We start from the raw sequence: 16783 nt of genomic DNA, 5'->3' as shown, positions 1-16783 counted from the left end.
GCTCATTTTCACCTGAAGCCTTGACTGACAGAAAACCTCAAGACTCTTGGTTGGTAATCTGTTTTATTTGGCTCCACGATCCTATGACTGGAAGGTGTGACCCATGTTTGTACTTGGAGAAATGGGGGAGCTCAGGACTTTGCATTTGTCAAGTGGAGCCTTTAGTAATAATGGTCTGCTCCTGCCAACACACTTCTAACATGTTACCTCTCCATCTACAACCAGCTAGCACTGAGACATCTCCCTCAATAAAACACCTTATTTTAATCATAACAAAGAAGCAGCATGGGAATGAACAACTGACTTAGGAGAAGTGACATGGGAATGAACAGCTACTGCGACAACATGACAGAAACCTTTATTTAAAAAAATATCACAATCGGAGTCTTGATTTCTGGCAGGGCCTCCAGCATGGTCCGCAGCTGAAAGGTGTCCCCCCTTCCCCTCCCCTTGGGGACTCTCTCTGCCGTCTGACGGCAAGCAGTGTGCCCCAGAGGGACTCAAATCGGGCATTTCTTCAGTGTCCTTTGGACTTGGGAAGAAAGAGACCCCCACGTGAGAGTGCACCAGTGGGCAAGATCAGGGCTGTGGGGCTAAGATTCTCCGAGAGACAGTGCTGCTCGGCGGCTCCACGGATGCTCTGCCCCCAGGGAGGCCACTCTGCAACACTTTCCAGCCCGTCCTCTCACCAGCACGGTTTTCCATTTCTTTCACACGATGGCTTGTCTGATGGTCCTGTGCACACCAAGAAAGTCTATCCAGATTCGGAATCCCCCCGAAATGTCACCAACACCCTCTGAGCCAACCTCTTGAATGTGGCGGGTCCAGCAGGTCCCCTGGGAAGCATCTGGGCCAACCAGACGTGAACGTGCAGAGAACAGCAGGTCACACTGCGTACCCACACCCACACCGGCTAACTCCAACAAGACATGGGCGCTAACCCCACCAAGTGCCCGAGACAACACACAAGCTCCCCAGGACGCAGGCCAGATGACAGTGGCTAAGACCAGACTGAAAATGTCAAAGCAAAACCCAAACACCCACGGCCACCAAGTCCATGCCGACTCACAGCGCCCCAACAGGACAGGGGAGAACCGCCCCTGTGGGTTTCTGAGACGGTCACTCTCTATGGGAGTAGAAGCCTCGTCTGTCTCCCAGTGGTTTTGAACTGCTGATCTTGCCATCTGCAGCCCAACACGTAACCATGACGCCACCACCAAGGAAAACAGTCAGTGGGGCTTCTCTTCCCTCTAAATGGCAGGACCAGTGCAAAGCACAGGCAGCCGGTTCGCACGGATCACAATATTCTGTTGAGTTCGGTGAAGCAGTTGTTCAAATGGCACTCCAAGGTGTGGCAGTCACAAATTTACATTCCTTATTCTTTCAACGTTCACCTGCCCAATAGGTATTCTAAGCGCCATTGTAATGATTCAATTCACACGTATAAAAAGGTGACAACTGTGCTTGTCACGTTGATGCAGTTCATAAAACACGCTATACTTTTAATGAAACACTGCATGTTTATTCCCGTGTTTGTTCCTTCAGTAAACAAGCATACAACATAAAAAGTGCCAAGCAACCAGAGGGCGGCGACACATTGTCATTCATCTCAGCTTTGTGTTCCACCCGAATTCCCACCAGGTATTATGAGTGAATTACGTTCAGTTCCTACTAGTTTGCAGAGAGCTAAAAATATAGTCAGAACAATTGCTGTAAATTCAAAAGCAGCAGAAAGGGGTTTTTCAAAGATGAACATGACAGGTTCAGAGAAGAGAAGTCACCTGTTGCTAAGCTATCAAACAGTGACCTACCGTTCAAGCAACTAACTATTCTCAACCTGTGGGTCGTGACCCCTTTGGGGCTCGAATGACCCTTTCACAGGGGTCGCCAGATTCATGATAGTAGCAAAATGACAGTGATGAAGTAGCAACGAAAATAATTTGATGGTTGGGGGGGTCACCACAACATGAGGAACTGTATGAAAGGGTCACGGCGTGAGGAAGGTTGAGAACCACTGCTCTAAAGGAATGGGATCCCACACCACAGCTATGAGCTCAGGTAAGAGCTAAGAATATTGCAAGTGAAGACACCCACCGAGAAACAGTGTGGAAATATCTCATAACAGTTTTAATAGTTTTTTTCAGGTATTATTTAGTGCTTTTTCATTAGTAGCTTAAAACTCTTCCTTATGACAATCGTGTTTTGTATACCTGTTTTATTGTTCTTATTTAAGTATGAAGAACAAACTACCTTTCAGATGATTGATTTTTTATACTTAGCATGGTCATTAGGGCCATGAGCTACTTGTTAAATTGTTTGAATCCCACCACTGAGCACAGGGTCACCTGCGGTCACAAAGGCAGCCAGACATGTAATCGAGAATACACCACGGGCCTGAACAGAGCCAAGTGGCCAGAAGCTGAGATGACAATGCCCTATGGTTGCCCCCAGGGAAAAGCACACCGATGTGCCCACCGCAGGAGAGGCCAGTCCACAGCCTGAGAAAGAGCCCCAAGGTAGGGTGGGCTCTGAAATCCCCATCTCCCCAGCAGACACGAGCCCTGTGGGACACAGCGGGGTGACTCCAGAGGTGGTCTAGCACAGTCCCCATCTCCCTTGCACTTCCCCCCATGCCACTGACCCAGGTAACACCCAGAGCAAGTGTACTCCTGAGTCCCCAAAGCGGGAGCCATTCAAATGGCCATTTGCTGAGCAAAAGACCCCAGAGCCCACTGCCATCAAGTCCGCTCTGAGTCAGGAGCCCTGTAGAGAGTTTCCAGGCTGTAGGTCTTTACTAGGGCAGTGAGCCTCAACGGCTCACACTGAGTGGCTTGTGGGTTCAAACTGCCAACCTCGTGGCTAGCAGCCCAACGCTCACCCACCAGGGCCACCGGAGCTCCTCGAAGAAGGGCAGGGTAAACAAATCTCTCCAAATCTGGCGTCGTACTGAGCCACGGAACGGGCCAAAGGCCTGCCCTCACTGCCACACGGAGGGCAGGGGGGCCTGAGGGGCAACATCAGGGCACGCTGGGCATATGGGACAGAAAGGGGGCTGGGGGAAGAGGGCGATGGCAGTTGGAGTGAGAGTGGGCACAACGCAAGGTGATGACAGAGATATCCTGAGTGACGGTGGTGCTGGTTGCACAGCTCTGTGACAATATTGAAAGTCAATGACCTGGGCACTTCCAATGAGCAATCTCAAGAAGAGTTGTCACTTAAAAATCCACTACCACCCAGGAGCCAGGGTGACCTCACCTGTGTGGACAGAGAAAACCTGGCTCCCTCTGATGGGGGGAGGGCACGTCAGCGCTCTCCCTTCCTCCCTGTCTTTCACTCACTCCCTAACTCCCACTGTTGGTCCACAAGGACCTGGACCACACAGAACAGGGGTCAGTCCCCCAGAGAAGCGGGAGCCAGCGGAGGACATGGGTGGCTTCCTGAATGTCCAGCATTCGAGTCTGATCTCCCACAATGCTCATCTGTGCCTTTGTTGTAGCTCCAGTGGTGAAGCCAGAGAGGCTGGGTGCCCTCCCCGCTCCGGGCCCGAAAGAGGATGGCCGTCACTCACTTGTCACACAGCCCTGCCAGGGCACACACTGCCAAACTCAGAGTCCAAGATGGGGACGGTGGGGCGTCCTGCAGACCGGGGCATGCCAGCCAGGCTCAGAATCCCTGGAGCTGGCCATGAGAAGCGTAGGACTCTGACTCCCCCACAGCTACTGTCCCCCAGAGCCATGGCAGAAGACTGTCATGAACCCACAAGGATAGCTCGCACTTGCCCCAGCCCCACAGCAAGACAATCTTCAGGTCTCTGCCCTGGCCCCGGCCTGCTACTGCCCCCTGGTACTCAGTGTGCCCCATGCCTTCTCCCATTCCCTGGTTACCCCACTTCCTGGACACTTCTGGCCTCAAGGAACTATTACAGGCCAGACCCAGCTGGACCCCAGAAAACAACCCTGCAGGGACCTGCCCAGTGGACGTGGGGCCTGAGTGATGACCAGAAACTAAAGAGGCTCTGGGAGGACTCTTGGCCATCAGGGAGTGCTAAGATGGGGGGGAGGAAGAGCTGGGGTAACCAGTCCAGGGTTGAGTCACAGGCACAGATAATGTGGGTGAAGATCACTGGGTAGAGGGGCTGGTCTGGACTTTGGAGGGACAGCAAGACTCCACGTCTGACAACAATGCAGGTGGGGGTGGGGTGGGGCTGGGGTCAAGGGCCAGTATGGGTTGGCCAGGGGGCAGCAGCCAGGGTCTTCAGCGGCACTAGGCTGGGGTCCAAATAGGCTTAGCCTCAGTCTGCATACTAGCCTGGCCCTGCTGGGCTCGTTCTCCCTGCCCCCACTCAGCTGCTCAGCTAGGTGACTCAGTCCTTCCCCCACCCCGAAACAAGTTGGTCACTCACTGGTTGACATCAGGCACAGGGCCCCTCCCAACTGTCACTTGCCTCAGGGGCCCTGACCCAGCCTCAGGCCTCGAGGAGGTATGGCCACCCAGCTCTTGGGCAGTGGTGATGGCCCGGCCACAGACAGCAGCCCAACCTCCCATCTATCCCCTTGGGGTCAGTGAGGGGGCACCTGAAGCACCCCAGAAGTGCTCCTTCAGTGGGTCCTATAGTTTGGGGGCTCCCCCCCTACCACCCCAGGCCAGCACCAAAGCCTGGTGACTCCACCTCCCCCCTACCCCCCACCAGTATCACAAGTCACCATCCCTTTCTTTAGCTTGGCTGGTGAGCACAGGAGGAGCACTGGAGCCGAGCTGTGTCAACCCCAGCCCCCACCAGCCTTGGCCTCCAGCTCTGAGCTAGGAGGGAGGGCCCTGAGGGGACTATGAGCTCATTCCAATCATCAGAGTGCCCTTCCAGACATGGGGGAGCTGACACTTCCGGGAGAAGCCAGCCCTGCAACCTGACCGGACCAGACCAGGCTAAACTGAGTGGTTCACCCAGAGCCAGGTGTGTCCTGTGGCCCCGTGACCCTGCTGCAGCCAGCCTGCCCCTGCTGCAGATGTACAAGCATTTCAGGCAGCATCCCCTCCTGGGTGTCCATGGGGACAAACAGGTCAGCAGTCACCTGGCAAGACTTCTAGGGGGACACGGAGCACCTCCACCTCCCAGGACCTGGCCAGGGCTACAAATGGGGACTGCTGGGCAGTGAGGCACCATGGCCACCATGAAACTGCCCTGGTGAGGTCAGTGGGTAGAGGGCACAGCCGGGGCTCTGACTGGCACCAGCAGGACCTCTCCCTGAGCTGTCCTTGGGGGCCATGCCAACTACACCACATATGTGGGCGCCAGGACCCGCTCAGGCCAGCTGCGCCTACACCCCAATGGACCCCCACTGCTTCTTGCCCCAACCTCCGAGCCTTAGCCACCAGAGCGAAGCCTGTGCCCAAGACTTGCCCCAAGCAGCAGTGAGGGTCTGGTGGGTCCGGAGAGACCCCAGTGGGCAGTGGTGCCAGGCTCCACAGACACTGGTGTCCCTCTAGCAAGGGAGGGTGCTGCCCTGAAATCCTGGCACAGCTGTCGCCAGCGCCCCAGAAGGGGTGCAGAGGGGACCCTTGCCAAGGAAGGGTGGCAGCAGCAGGCGGCCACCAGTTTGGGGAGGTGAGGAGAGGCAGCAACTATGCCACAGCTGCCCGAAAGGCTTGGGCCGAACCAGGGGCGGGTCAATCTTGACCCACGTGTCCGCCGGGCAATGACCCAGGCCGGCAGCCCCGAAGCCAGACCCCAGAAGTCCGGAGCCGCCGCCTGCCGGCCCACCCCATCCACCACGCAGAGCCTTGTCCTATTAAGGGCATAGTCGCAGGGGCCCCGGGAGTTCACCGCTGCTTCTCCGGAGCCAGAGGCCCCGCGGGGCGGGTCCAGCAACCGGACTGTGTAAGGCCAGCGCCCATGGCCACCGTGGCCCAGGTGGTCAGCGGCCGGGTGGCCTGGGGTGCTGGTCAGCGGGCTTGGGGCAGGAGGCGGCCGTACCTTTGTACTTCTCCCGCACCTCCTCGTAAGCCTGGATGAAGTCCAGCTCTTCGGGCGGCGGGCCGGACAGCAGGGGCGCGGCCATGGTTAAAGGCGCAGGGGTCGCGGCGGTGACGGCGGGCCTCCAGCCCCAGGCGGCTGTCCGTCCCCGTGGCCGCCGCGCCGCTTAAAGGGGCTGCCCGGGCTCCGCCCCCGCACCCAGGATGCCCCAGGGCGGGGCGGGGCTGGGGGCGAGGCCGCCGGACAGGGGACGGCGCAGCCCACAGCGCCTGGGCGCCACCCCGCGTCCCCTCCGCACCGCCTCCCACGGCTGCCTGGTCCGGCGGGCTAGCGCGCGGCCCAGGGGCGTCCGCGGCCTGCACCCTCCGCGCCCCGTGCCTGCGCGGCGGCGCCCTGCTCAACAGCCTGGGCTCGGACCTCACCTGCCCGCCGCAGGCGCCCCCTCCCACCCGCAGCGAGCCTCCTGGCCGCTCTCTTCCCAAGACTTCAGCGAAGCGTCCCATTGCCACAGTCAACGGTCACCTTCTGTGAGCACCGGAAAAAGGCGACCGCGGAGGGGTGGCTGGGGGTGGGACGGGAACGGGGGCGGGAGCGAGAGAGCATGAGGACAGTTACACTGAGCGGTTCCCCAGGCACCGGGCAGAGTACCTCCCCACAGCTAGCCCCTGGCAGCGGCCAGCCGGGTCCCCGCCTGGGAATCAGCCCTAAGGTGAGCCCACACCACCCTCCTGGGCGCTCAGGACAGCTGGCCTCATCGCAAAGCGCTCCCCCTTCTCTCCCCCCCCCCCCCCCCCGCCGGGCCCCGCTAGCCCGGAGCCTGGCCCCGCACGGCTCTGGTGCAGTCAGGGAAGGTGCTGGATTGGGGAAGGGCTTTGGGGGCTAGAATGGAGGAAGGAGACCCTCCCACCCCCAGAGTGGCTCTAAAGACCCGGGACAGGCAAGCTATCCGCCTGGAGGGGGTGAGGGCATGAATCTGCCCCCTCTACTGCACCTGCTGCACCAACAGCTGCCCGCTCCTCCACCACCGGGCCTCTTGCAATGTGACTCAGCCTACCCTCCAGATGTCCCTTGGGGGTCCCAGTGGATCCAGTAACCTGCAGCCTGAGCTCAGAGGGTGAAATGAGGAGGATCTCCCTGCCTCCTGCCCCGACACAGCTCAGGGACTTCCCAAAGCTGAAGGGCAAGGCCCGAAGTCATGCCTCTGCTCTACCCTGGCCCCAGGGTCGCCCTGGAGTCCTCTGTCCTCCTCCGACTGGAAGCTCTGGGAGAGAGTTGCTGAACCTGGCACCTACCGCCTGCCCACCAGCCATATGGTCAACTTCCCAGTTGGCCTCACGGGGTCAGCCAACACTGGGATGGGTGGGGGCCTGCGCAGTTGTCACAACCTCATCCAGACAGGGACCCTTCTCCTAAGGCCCCCTGCCCAGCCTGGTCGGCACCTTAAACCAGGCCTCTCCAAGCTGTCGGTGGCCGGGTGGCCAGCAGGCGGCACTGTGGCCGTCTGTGCTCACCTGGTACTGGAGGCCCTGGGAGCAGAGCGTCCTTTCACGCGGGTTGCCCTCGCAGCACCCAGCAGGTGCTCAATCAACAAAGTGCGGCCTGGGCCCTCCCGCTTACCTGCAATGCGAATGACAGCCCTCTCGGCGGGGTCCAGCACGCTCCCATTGCCCCCGGAGCCACCCCCGGTTCGCCGGCTCCGCTGCGTCTTCCCCAGGTTCCAAGGCAGCGTGTCCCCGGGGCTCGGAGAGCCGCTGCTTCCGTTGGAGCCATCCTCGGCCACAGCCCGCGCCTCGGGGCCCTCACCTGACATGGCCTCCTAGGGAGCGCAAAAGGGGATCACGTGGCGGAGGGGGTCACAGGGTGGAGGCGGCCAGCACTGTGCACGGGCGGCCCTCTCCCACACACACACACACTGCCAGCTGCATCTTTCGGACATGTACGCTGACCCCACCTTCATCCTCTGCAGGTTAACTACCAGGTCCTTCCCTCGCCTCCCCCAAACTGGCTCAACACCCCATCACCAGGACACTGCCCCATCCTCTGCGCCCTGCCCAACAAGGGCACAGGACAACCATCAGGGGATACTATTAATCATGTGCAATCGCCGACCTCCCCCCACCCCCGCCCCCAAACGCCACCGCGCAGCCCTTGCATGCCCTGGCCACCGACCACCTCTGCTCTCCACCCCGACACTGCCTCCAGGACCCCCGTCCCCAGCCCCCTGTGCGCGGTCCCACCTCCGTCTCCGCAGTGAGGCTCTATAAATAGCAGGAGCCGCACCGCAGCGTGGGCCGCCGGAGGGCGCCGGGCTGCGGGAGCTAGAGCAGTAGCGGCGGCCGCCACTCGGAGCCCGCCCGCCCGCCCGCCCGCGCTGCGCTGCTCCGCTCCGCACTCGCAGCAGCTCGGGCCGTCAGCGCGCGCCCACGCGGGCACACCCAGTCCCCGGAGCGCTGGCGTGCGTGTGTGGGGGGTGAATGGGACTCTGTCCCCGCGGGGGTGGGGTGGGGGCATAATGTGGTCTCTGTGCCTCCGCGCTCAGGCTCAGGGCAAGGGTGGGGACCAAAGGCTCCCAGCCGGAGGGCACCCCGCACCCTCCTTTCCATACTCCCCCACTTCTCCAGCGCCCACCACCCCCATCAGCTTTTCCGGCCACCGCCCTGGCCACCGCCCGTCCAGTTCCGCATTGCCCAAGCACCAGGAAGGGTGCGGCCCGAGGGCCGGCGGGGCTACCCCTGGGGACCCCGGAGGCCGCCCCCCACCCGACCCTGGATGGTACGTGCCTGGTGGCTGCGCTTGACCGGCGCCCCAGCCGACTGATCCCCAGAGCCGCGAAGACGGCGCAGGCGGGGCCACTGCAGAACCCCGCCCCGTCCTGGCGGGCCGCCCAGCAGCGAGCGAGCGAGCGACTGGCAGTGCGGGTGCTGGGGGCTGGTCTGGGGGGAGGAGCGTCCCCGGAAGTCCCCGCGGTGCGCACACCTGGCGGGCGCCGCCGGGTCCCTGCGCGCGCTGGGCGGAGCGGTCGGCAGGGAGATGTGGTCAGGCGGCGGCGAGCATGCGTGACACGGAGGTACCGTGGGGTCGCGCTGGAGCACGCTTGGCCCGGCGGGCAGCGGCCACGCCTCCCGCTCCGCTGCGGGGGACTTTTCCCGGCCACCCCTTCCCCGCCCTGGGCCCCGCCCCACTGAGATGCCACCCCAAGCCCCTCTACCAGGTTACACAGATTCGTTTATTCAAAGGACAGACCGCGCAGGGCCGCCAGCCACCTCCTCCTGGACTCTGCTGACCTCTGGTGGCTGGGCCTGCTCTGCGTCCCCGCCCTGGACCTGCTCCGAAGCCGAGCCTGGGCGCCACCAGACAGCTTGGTGGCAGAGGCTACCAGTGTGTGAAGTCTGGGGCAGGAAGCTAGCAGCTGGGCCAACCAAGGACTTGTCCGGTCAGGCGGTCGAGGAATGACCCGAGACTCCAGAGGGGTCCCTGAGGGGACCCAGGGGCGTGTGTTCGCAGGTGATGAGGTGGGTGGGCAGCGCCTGGGTGTCGTGAAAGATGACGAAGATGCTGGGCTCGCTGAGGTTGTCAACAACGCTGTTGTAGCGCAGGAGGCGGTGGCCAGAGTCCCTTGGAGGGGGCGCCAGCAGCCCTTGGCAGCCCTGCCCGTAGTCCCCTGTCAGCACCCGCGCCACAAACACTGCCTTGTGGCCATCGGCGTTGGGTGGCGAGTAGCGGTCCTGCACGGACAGGCTGGCACGCTTTGCAAAGTAGACTCCCTGACCATAGAGTGTGCCTGTGGGCCCGCAAGGGAGACGGGTCAGGCTCGCCACAGGGCCCCCCAACCCCCAGCCCAGCCGGCCAGCCCCGAGCCTCACCGTTGCGGCCACAGTAGCTGCGGTTGAAGCCATGCGTGCAGATGTCTGCCACCGAGGACTCGGACGTCCCGTGGTACAGGACGTGCTCGACTGGCCACTGCTCACAGCACTGCTCCAGCAGCTCCCGCTGCAGTTCATACTGACGCTGCAGCAGCGGATGGGAAATACGCTCCACCTGTGCAGGAGGTGGTCAGGGCAGCTGTGCTCCCCAGCCTCACCCGAGACCGGCAAGCGCTGCCTGGGGTGGGGCTGGGTGAACCCCTCGGCTAGGCCGAGTAGCAGACATTAACTCCACCCTGTGGAGAGTGGCATCAGAGGGCTTCCAGGCAGGCCCAGCCACCTGGGCAGGATTTGTGTGTGTCCCAGCCTCCCAGACAGGTCTCACAGAGGGCACAGTCCTTGCCACACCATCAGGGCCTCCTAGCCAGGCTTGATCTCAGCACTCTGAGAAGCTGAGAGGGCTGGGTGCCAGGGAAGGCTGAGGGCCAACCCCACAGTCCAGCCTGGAGGACAAGTTCAGGGACCCAACAGAGCCTTGGTAGAAAGTCCAATTAGTCAAGATGCAAGAGAATATTCTATCCAGGAAGCAAGGCACCAACCGATATCATCAAGTGACCCTACATGGCAGAGTAGAACTGCCCCCTCTTGTTTCTGAGGTTCTAACTCGGTACTGGGTCCACTGCCTTGTCTTCTTAGCCATCAGCGGGTAATGGGTTGGACCCACTAACCTTGCATAATCTGTATAACCAGAGCTCCTGGCTGCCATGAGAGAGAAGCCTGAAAGGGAGACTCACTCACTGAACCCCACTACCACCCGGTTGGTGCCATCTCATAGGATACATCCGCCCCTGGGGTTTCCAAGACTAAATCCTTGCTGGAGTAGACAGCCTCATTGTCTGCCCTTGAAGTGGATGGTGGGCTTGAACCTCTGACTTTGAGCTTAGCTTAACCTACAGTGCCACCAGGGCTCCTTGACATAGTTCTCTGCCAATGTGATTGTAGGATGGGACCCACCCTGAAAGACAGAGAAAGGCTGCAGCTGGTGAGGAGAGGAGCCAGGGGTCAGAGCTGAAGGGAGGGAGGGCTGTGGGAAGACAGCTGAGGAGGGAGCAGAAGAAAAAGAGGATGTGCCCCTGGGCTGTAGGCAGACCCCAGCAATGCCAAGGACAAAGGGAGACACATCCGTAGCCTCTATCTGACAGGAAGACCCCCTGCCTCCAGAGGGAAGGACTCAGCTGGGTTCAGACATACATGCAGACACACGTGCATACACACATCCCACCACCACCATTCTGCTCCCCTCCAGTCCCGGAGGGTCAGAGACCCTGAGGTCACTGTAATGTCCATAGACAACGTTGAAGAGGAAAGTGAGGTCTTCAAAGTTCTGCTGGGACACTCCCCTGACCATGAACACGGGATCCAGCTGGACCATTGGTGGGAGTAGAGCTAAGGGAAGGTGCCTGGGGACCCAGGGATGTGAACGGCTGGCACCAGCATCCAGTCGCAGCTGCAAACAGTGTTGCCATGAAGGCAAGTCAAGCTCCAATGTCAGCCCTTCGCCCTCCCCTCACTTAGATGCTCCTGAACAGAAGACTTGGGGGAGAGGGCCCTAGGCCTTGGCCCGGAGCATCTTTTGGGCAACAGCCTTAGCAGCCTTAGAGGACTTCATTTCTAGCGATGGCTCCTGGAGGACACTGATGACTCAGTAGTAAAACTCCCACCAGGAAACGCACCTCACCTGCGGCCATCACCCCTGTGGCTGTGCTGCCAAGTGGGTACGTTCAGACTACAAGAGACTAGGAAGAAGGGTTTGGCACTCCCTACAACATGCCCGTGAAAACACCATGGAGCACTGCCACCTGAAGGTTGCGTTCCATGTGCCATGGTCCATGTGCCAGGTCTTGGGCCACTATGTTGAGCACTAACGCAGATACCAGGGTCCTGGGGTTTGCGGGATCACCAGGACCGCCTGCCAGTCCCCAGCCAGGGTGAGGAGAGGATGCCCAGCTCCAGGGTAAGCAATGCCACTGAGCAAACCTGAGTGAGGCGCTTCTTACAGGACACAGGCTGCGATGAACCAAGCCAGCAAGGAGGAGGCCACGTTGACAGCTGGGTCCCAACCAGAGGCAAAGTAGGTGGACCCTTTGCAGTGGCATCCCCAGGAAAGAAGTGATGGGGGGGGGGGGGTGACTGTCAATGACAGGGTGGCCACAGGGACTCTGGAGAGAGGAGTGGTGGCGAGGAGGACGCCACGAGCAACCGCTTCCTGCAGCCTGCTGCATTCACACCAGGACTCTCACACTGTAACTCCCAGCAGGGTCCAAGGTGGTGCACCCCACTCTGGGGACAGCCTCTGAGCCCAGGCAATGATGCAGGGTCAGGAAGCTTATGTGGACATAGTGGATCTTGCTGTGGGCGGTGTCGAGTGCATTGGAAGGTTGGGGTTCAGGCTCTAGGACAAGGTCAGGGTAGGGTGCTCACACGGACGATGCGGAGAGTGTTGTGGGCGGCATCCAGTGTGTCGTAGAAGGCCTGCACCAACCCCTGGAACTCCTCGGAACTCTCAGACAGGCACTCCAGGGCTTCGGAGGGGCCCTTCCGACTGGGCCTTGGCACTGGCACAGGGAGAGAGGGGTGTGAGGTCTGGCCCCAGAGACCAGCCCATCAATCCGCCTCCATGCTTGGTTCACTCACAGGGGGGGTCTGGGGTCACCAGGGCCAAAGCCTGGCTCTGGTTCCTGGGCTCGGCCAGCAGCGCTGTGAGGTGCCGGGCTGCACGTGTGGGCTGGGCCTCAAAGCCCAGCAAGGTGGCATGCTCCCCGTGGAGGCTGATGTGCACCCCGTGACAGCGCTCCAGTGCCTTGTAGAGCTCCCAGGACAGCTCTCGTCCATGGGTATCCACTGTCACCTCCCGGATGTAGGGCTCCAGCGCTTCCTCCAATGCCCGCTCTAGCTCCTCGGTGTCCTGCTCAAAGGCTGTGTGCACCACCAACTGGGCTGGCCCTGTGCTTCCACCCAGCGGCTGTTCCTCCAGCAGCGGCTGCTCCAGCAGGGAAAGGGCCAGGGCTCGCTGCAGTGCGGCAGCCTCCTCCTGCTCGGCCACCCCACCCTGAGGGTCCAGGGACCTGTGGAGGGCTAGCTGGATGGCAGCTGCCTCCTCCAACTGCCCCGCAGCCCGAGTGCTGGGAGCCACAGGCTGGCCCTCGGCATAGTCTGCACTCACGGAGGCCTCCTTGTCCTTCTCTTCCTCCTCTTCAGGCTGCTCTGTGCCGAGTCCCAAGGGAAGCTGCGCCTCCCTGCCCAGGCCCTCCAGGGTGGCCAGCAGCTCCTCTGGGGGCAGGAGAGGCCCCTGGGTAAGGTTTGGGCCCAAGCAGGGCGGGGGGGGGATGATAACTCAGGTGACAGGTAGGTCAGGGAGGAGGTCAGGGGGTAAGGCCAGGAAGGGCCCCAGGGTGCATGAGGGGTCTCCAGGGGGTCTCACCCAGGTTCACATTCTCCCGGTCACCACTGGAACCATCTGGGAATAACATGGGGGAGGCTCCAAGGGCTTCGGTGGGGTCCCCCTGCAGGAAGTGGTCAGGGCCCATCAGGCCAGCCTTCCCCAGGCCATAAGGGGCTGGGGAGGTTCAGACCAGACTCCTTGCCGTACCTCTTCAGAGTCTATGTCCACAGCAACCCTGGCCAGCCGCTCTGTCCCAAAGACACACTGGAACTGAGCCTCCAGCCCCCGAAGGAGCTGCTGCCCCTGGGAACAGAGCAGGAAGCGGGCACTGCCCCGGTGCCTCAGGCTCAGCAGGTGGCAGCTGAGGCTGCCCAGAAGGCTCTGCAGAAACTCTTCAGCTGCCTGGCATGGGGCATGCTCACCAGAGAGCTGCAAGGCAAGGCAAAGGCCATTGGCAGGTCAGCGCCCAGGAAAGGTGCCCCATGGGAAAAGGGCTAATGACAGAGGCCCAGGGGTGACCTACCCGAAAGCCAGTCACATCCATCCCTTCCAGGGGGAAGAGAGCAACATCTCCCAGACTGGCAAGGAGGTCTTCATGATAGAGCTGCAGGTATCTCAGTGCTCCAGGTTCCATGGGCAGCACCATTTCCACGGTACCCCCCTGCTCGACCTCCACCTGTTTTTCCTCCACCTGTTTTTCTTCCACCTGCTTTTCCTCCACCGGCTCTGCCTGTACCTGCTCAATCTCCACCAGGCCCGCCTCCAGCAGCCACAGACATCCCAGGGGCCCGGGAATCATAGGCTCCTCCAACCCCGGGTTCAAAGGCACCTTCTCCACCACACCCTCCGGCTCTGGCCCCCCCTCAGGCCCATGAGTGAGAGCAGCCCCTGTTTGCCTGGGCGCCTCTTCAGGGCCCTTCTTGGTCACAGTCTTGCTGCCCTCTAGAGCCATGGCTGGCTCTCCAGCCCTTGGGAGGGAGTGCTCGGTTCCCTGCCACGCCCCCGCACTGTGGTCTCCTCCATAGGTATCCTGGCCAAGCTCCTGTGGCTCCAGGACTTGGTAGTAGGGGAAGAGGCGCAGCTCAGAGCCCTGCAGCCAGTGGTCCTGCTGCAACACACGCTCTGCCACTGGAAGAAGGGAGTGAAAGGTGACAGTCAGGGGCACATAGTACCCACCAGCCCAGCCAGGGCAGTCAGCTCACTTACCCTGCCACTGGCGGAAGGAAACCACAGTGCCCAAGATACCAGGCAGGCTGTGGAGACCCTCCAGGGGGCCGCCACCACTGCGGCCCTCGTTCTCCAGGTACAGTTCTAGCAGCAGTGGATCTGGGGGTGACAAGCCCCCCATCACCCACACCTCGTGGGCTTGGGGCACTCGGGCCAGGGACACGGTGACACCGTCCAGGTCCAGCACCTGAGCCTGCTCCTCCAGCATGCTGACCTCTGTGGGGAGGGGCAATCAGCTGTGCCCCTCACCGACCGCCAGCCCCAAGGAGTCCCTCCTCTCACCTGACTCGGTCAGCGGCTCGGTCAGCTGCACCAGCGAGCGGTCCGGCCGGGGGCTGGCCAGGGACCAGCAGGGTTGCTCCGAGAGGCCTGCTGCGTGCAGCAGGGCCCGCACGTGCTGCTGCAAGCGCGACTCCTCCACGCCAGGAGGCAGCCCCGACAGCAGCAGGCGCGCGGGGGCCCGGGGCGCGGCGGGCCGCAGGTTCAGGCGGGCTTGACACAGGACGTGCACCCCCTGCAGCAGGGCCCTGGCAGCGTCTGCGGGAAGCGAGCACGCTCGTCAAAGCAGATCCGCTGGGGCTGCCAGCGTGCCAGGTGCCCCAACTGCCCCTGCCACCAGAGCCTCACCTGCAGGCTCCTGAAAGGTGAGGATGCCCCCGTCGCCTAGCCGCTGCCAGCTCAGCACAGGGCCGCCGCCGGAGCGCCGCTGGTTCTCGAAGTACAGCGTGACCAGCTCGTCCGGCACTTCGGGGGGCAGCCCCCGGAGCTCCAGAGACGCGGCGGCCTCCTCCATTGCAACCTGGGACGGGGAGCGGAGGGTCTACCGCCCCGTGCCCCACCCCCGACCCGGACGGCACCCGCCCACACTTACGCGCACCCCACACGAACTTCTGCCGGGTTCTGCTGGGGCAGGCTTTTTCCGGAAACAAAAGTGAAACCGCCTGGGAGACTGGAATGGGCGGGGCCTCCCGCCGGCGTGGAGAAGGCCGGGCGCCATGGGATAAGGTGTCCACTCCATCCTTCCTGCTGCCTCAGTGCCTCGGAAAGACTCACAAGGGGAACTCTAGTCCTTACCTCCGTGAAACCCTGTCGCTCCGGTCCCCAGCCCCACCTCGTTTCACCTTTGGGGTTGACTAAAGATGAGCTCTGGCCCAGCTGGCCCCACCTCCCCTCCTGGGCCTGCCCAACAGCTGACCCACTGCAGTCACCACGCTGTCCCCACCAGGAGCACTGCACTGAGTGCCCACGCAGGGGCCAGCCTGCACACCCAGGAAGCATCCACTCCCTGACACCACCCTGTCCCTACCACTCTTCCTGTTCTCCACGCCCCACCTCCCTTCATCCCTCAGCCCCTACTCCACTGCTGCCTCAGCCCTGGAGGACCTAGCACACCTCACCATGAGGCCCCTTTACAAGTCCCCCACTGTAGGATATGGAAGACTTCCCCAGCTTTGTCTCCCCAAAGACATGCCAAGCATTAGAGGCTACTTGTCAGCACATGCTGGGTCAGATGCTTAGAGATGTTCTCCCTGAAGGCTTCCTGCCATCAGTGAGGTCCACTGTAGGTGGGGTTCACACCCTACTGATAACGGTTTCCATGGAGAGCCAGAGAACAGGTCAAACCTGCTCAGTGACATCCAAGTTAGGCTGTCATCCTGAGTCTGGGATCGGCCCATCTTGTCACATGTGGGCCCCCAATCTCTCCCCTTCCTATTGCGTGTACACTCCTAGATCATCCCCTCCCATTGCTATATTACCTATAGTCCAACCCTTCCTGTGAAGTATGTATTCACCTGTAGTTAGGGGGTACATCCCCCAAAAGATACATAAGCCTTGGTTAGTAATAAATTGCTCTCACTTGCTCCTGCAATTCCCACCTTCCACATCTTCACGTGGATCACCTGTTGGATTCGGGAAAGGAAGGTGAGCTCACCTTGGGCGCACAGAATAATCACGACCAGTTGAGATGCAAAAACAGCAAAAGGAGTTTATTTGCTAACTCGAGCTAGAGCTTTCCTCCCTCCGCTGCCTGGCGCAGTGGGGACCCAGCGCCCAAAGGGAATCAGCCCGAGTGCCTTGGTAGCCTAGCTTTTACAGGGCGAGGGAAACAGGGGAAGTCCCATGTCGTTGTTCCTTGAATTCATTGGAGGAGCTTTTGGCACCAGCGATGTCCGGTGGTGAATGGTGAGTAGTTTCGCACTTGCCTCCTCAATTGGTCAATCGGTGGCAGGTTGAATTTCACTGGTTAGGTTGTACTCAGGCGTCCCATCCCATTGGTCA

At 61.1% G+C, this 16783-nt stretch overlaps 2 protein-coding genes across 4 annotated transcripts in view; both read right to left on the bottom strand.

Moving 5' to 3' along the window:
- PLEC (plectin) overlaps nucleotides 1-8902 on the bottom strand; it is a 49880-nt gene extending 40978 nt beyond the window's left edge. Inside the window, exons 1-2 of one of the 3 annotated variants that reach the window (XM_075549136.1) lie at nucleotides 8752-8902; nucleotides 7589-7787 (exon numbers count right to left, since the gene is read on the bottom strand). In XM_075549136.1, coding sequence (XP_075405251.1) covers nucleotides 7589-7781 — 193 coding nt within the window. In that variant the 5' untranslated portion in view covers nucleotides 7782-7787; nucleotides 8752-8902. Of the gene's footprint in view, nucleotides 1-5971; nucleotides 6141-7588; nucleotides 7788-8751 lie in introns of those variants that run through there. The other 2 variants (XM_075549144.1, XM_075549140.1) reach the window with 2 other exon arrangements.
- Nucleotides 8903-9184: 282 nt separating this feature from the next.
- On the bottom strand, nucleotides 9185-15642 carry PARP10 (poly(ADP-ribose) polymerase family member 10). The gene is made up of 10 exons (XM_075549134.1): nucleotides 15131-15642; nucleotides 14786-15040; nucleotides 14483-14719; nucleotides 13800-14404; nucleotides 13484-13705; nucleotides 13316-13397; nucleotides 12529-13164; nucleotides 12316-12449; nucleotides 9835-10009; nucleotides 9185-9752 (listed from the first exon to the last, which is right to left on the bottom strand). Exons 1-10 carry the CDS (start codon nucleotides 15294-15296, stop codon nucleotides 9406-9408), a joined length of 2859 nt encoding a protein of 952 aa, XP_075405249.1. The 5' UTR covers nucleotides 15297-15642; the 3' UTR covers nucleotides 9185-9405.
- Nucleotides 15643-16783: the final 1141 nt, after the last annotated feature.

The sequence above is a fragment of the Tenrec ecaudatus genome, chromosome 5 (assembly GCF_050624435.1).
Source record: "Tenrec ecaudatus isolate mTenEca1 chromosome 5, mTenEca1.hap1, whole genome shotgun sequence".
Taxonomy (NCBI): domain Eukaryota; kingdom Metazoa; phylum Chordata; class Mammalia; order Afrosoricida; family Tenrecidae; genus Tenrec; species Tenrec ecaudatus.
This window is presented reverse-complemented; position numbering and strand designations above follow the sequence as displayed.

What these genes read in the sequence shown, in the direction of transcription:
- PARP10 (XM_075549134.1), bottom strand. Translation starts at nt 15,296, where the DNA reads ATGGAGGAGGCCGCCGCGTCTCTGGAGCTCCGGGGGCTGCCCCCCGAA. An exon ending in CGAGCCGCTGACCGAGTCAG is followed by an intron (nt 14,720 to 14,785) that starts GTGAGAGGAGGG and finishes CCCTCCCCACAG; the next exon opens with AGGTCAGCATGCTGGAGGAG. An exon ending in TTCCTTCCGCCAGTGGCAGG is followed by an intron (nt 14,405 to 14,482) that starts GTAAGTGAGCTG and finishes CCCTTCTTCCAG; the next exon opens with TGGCAGAGCGTGTGTTGCAG.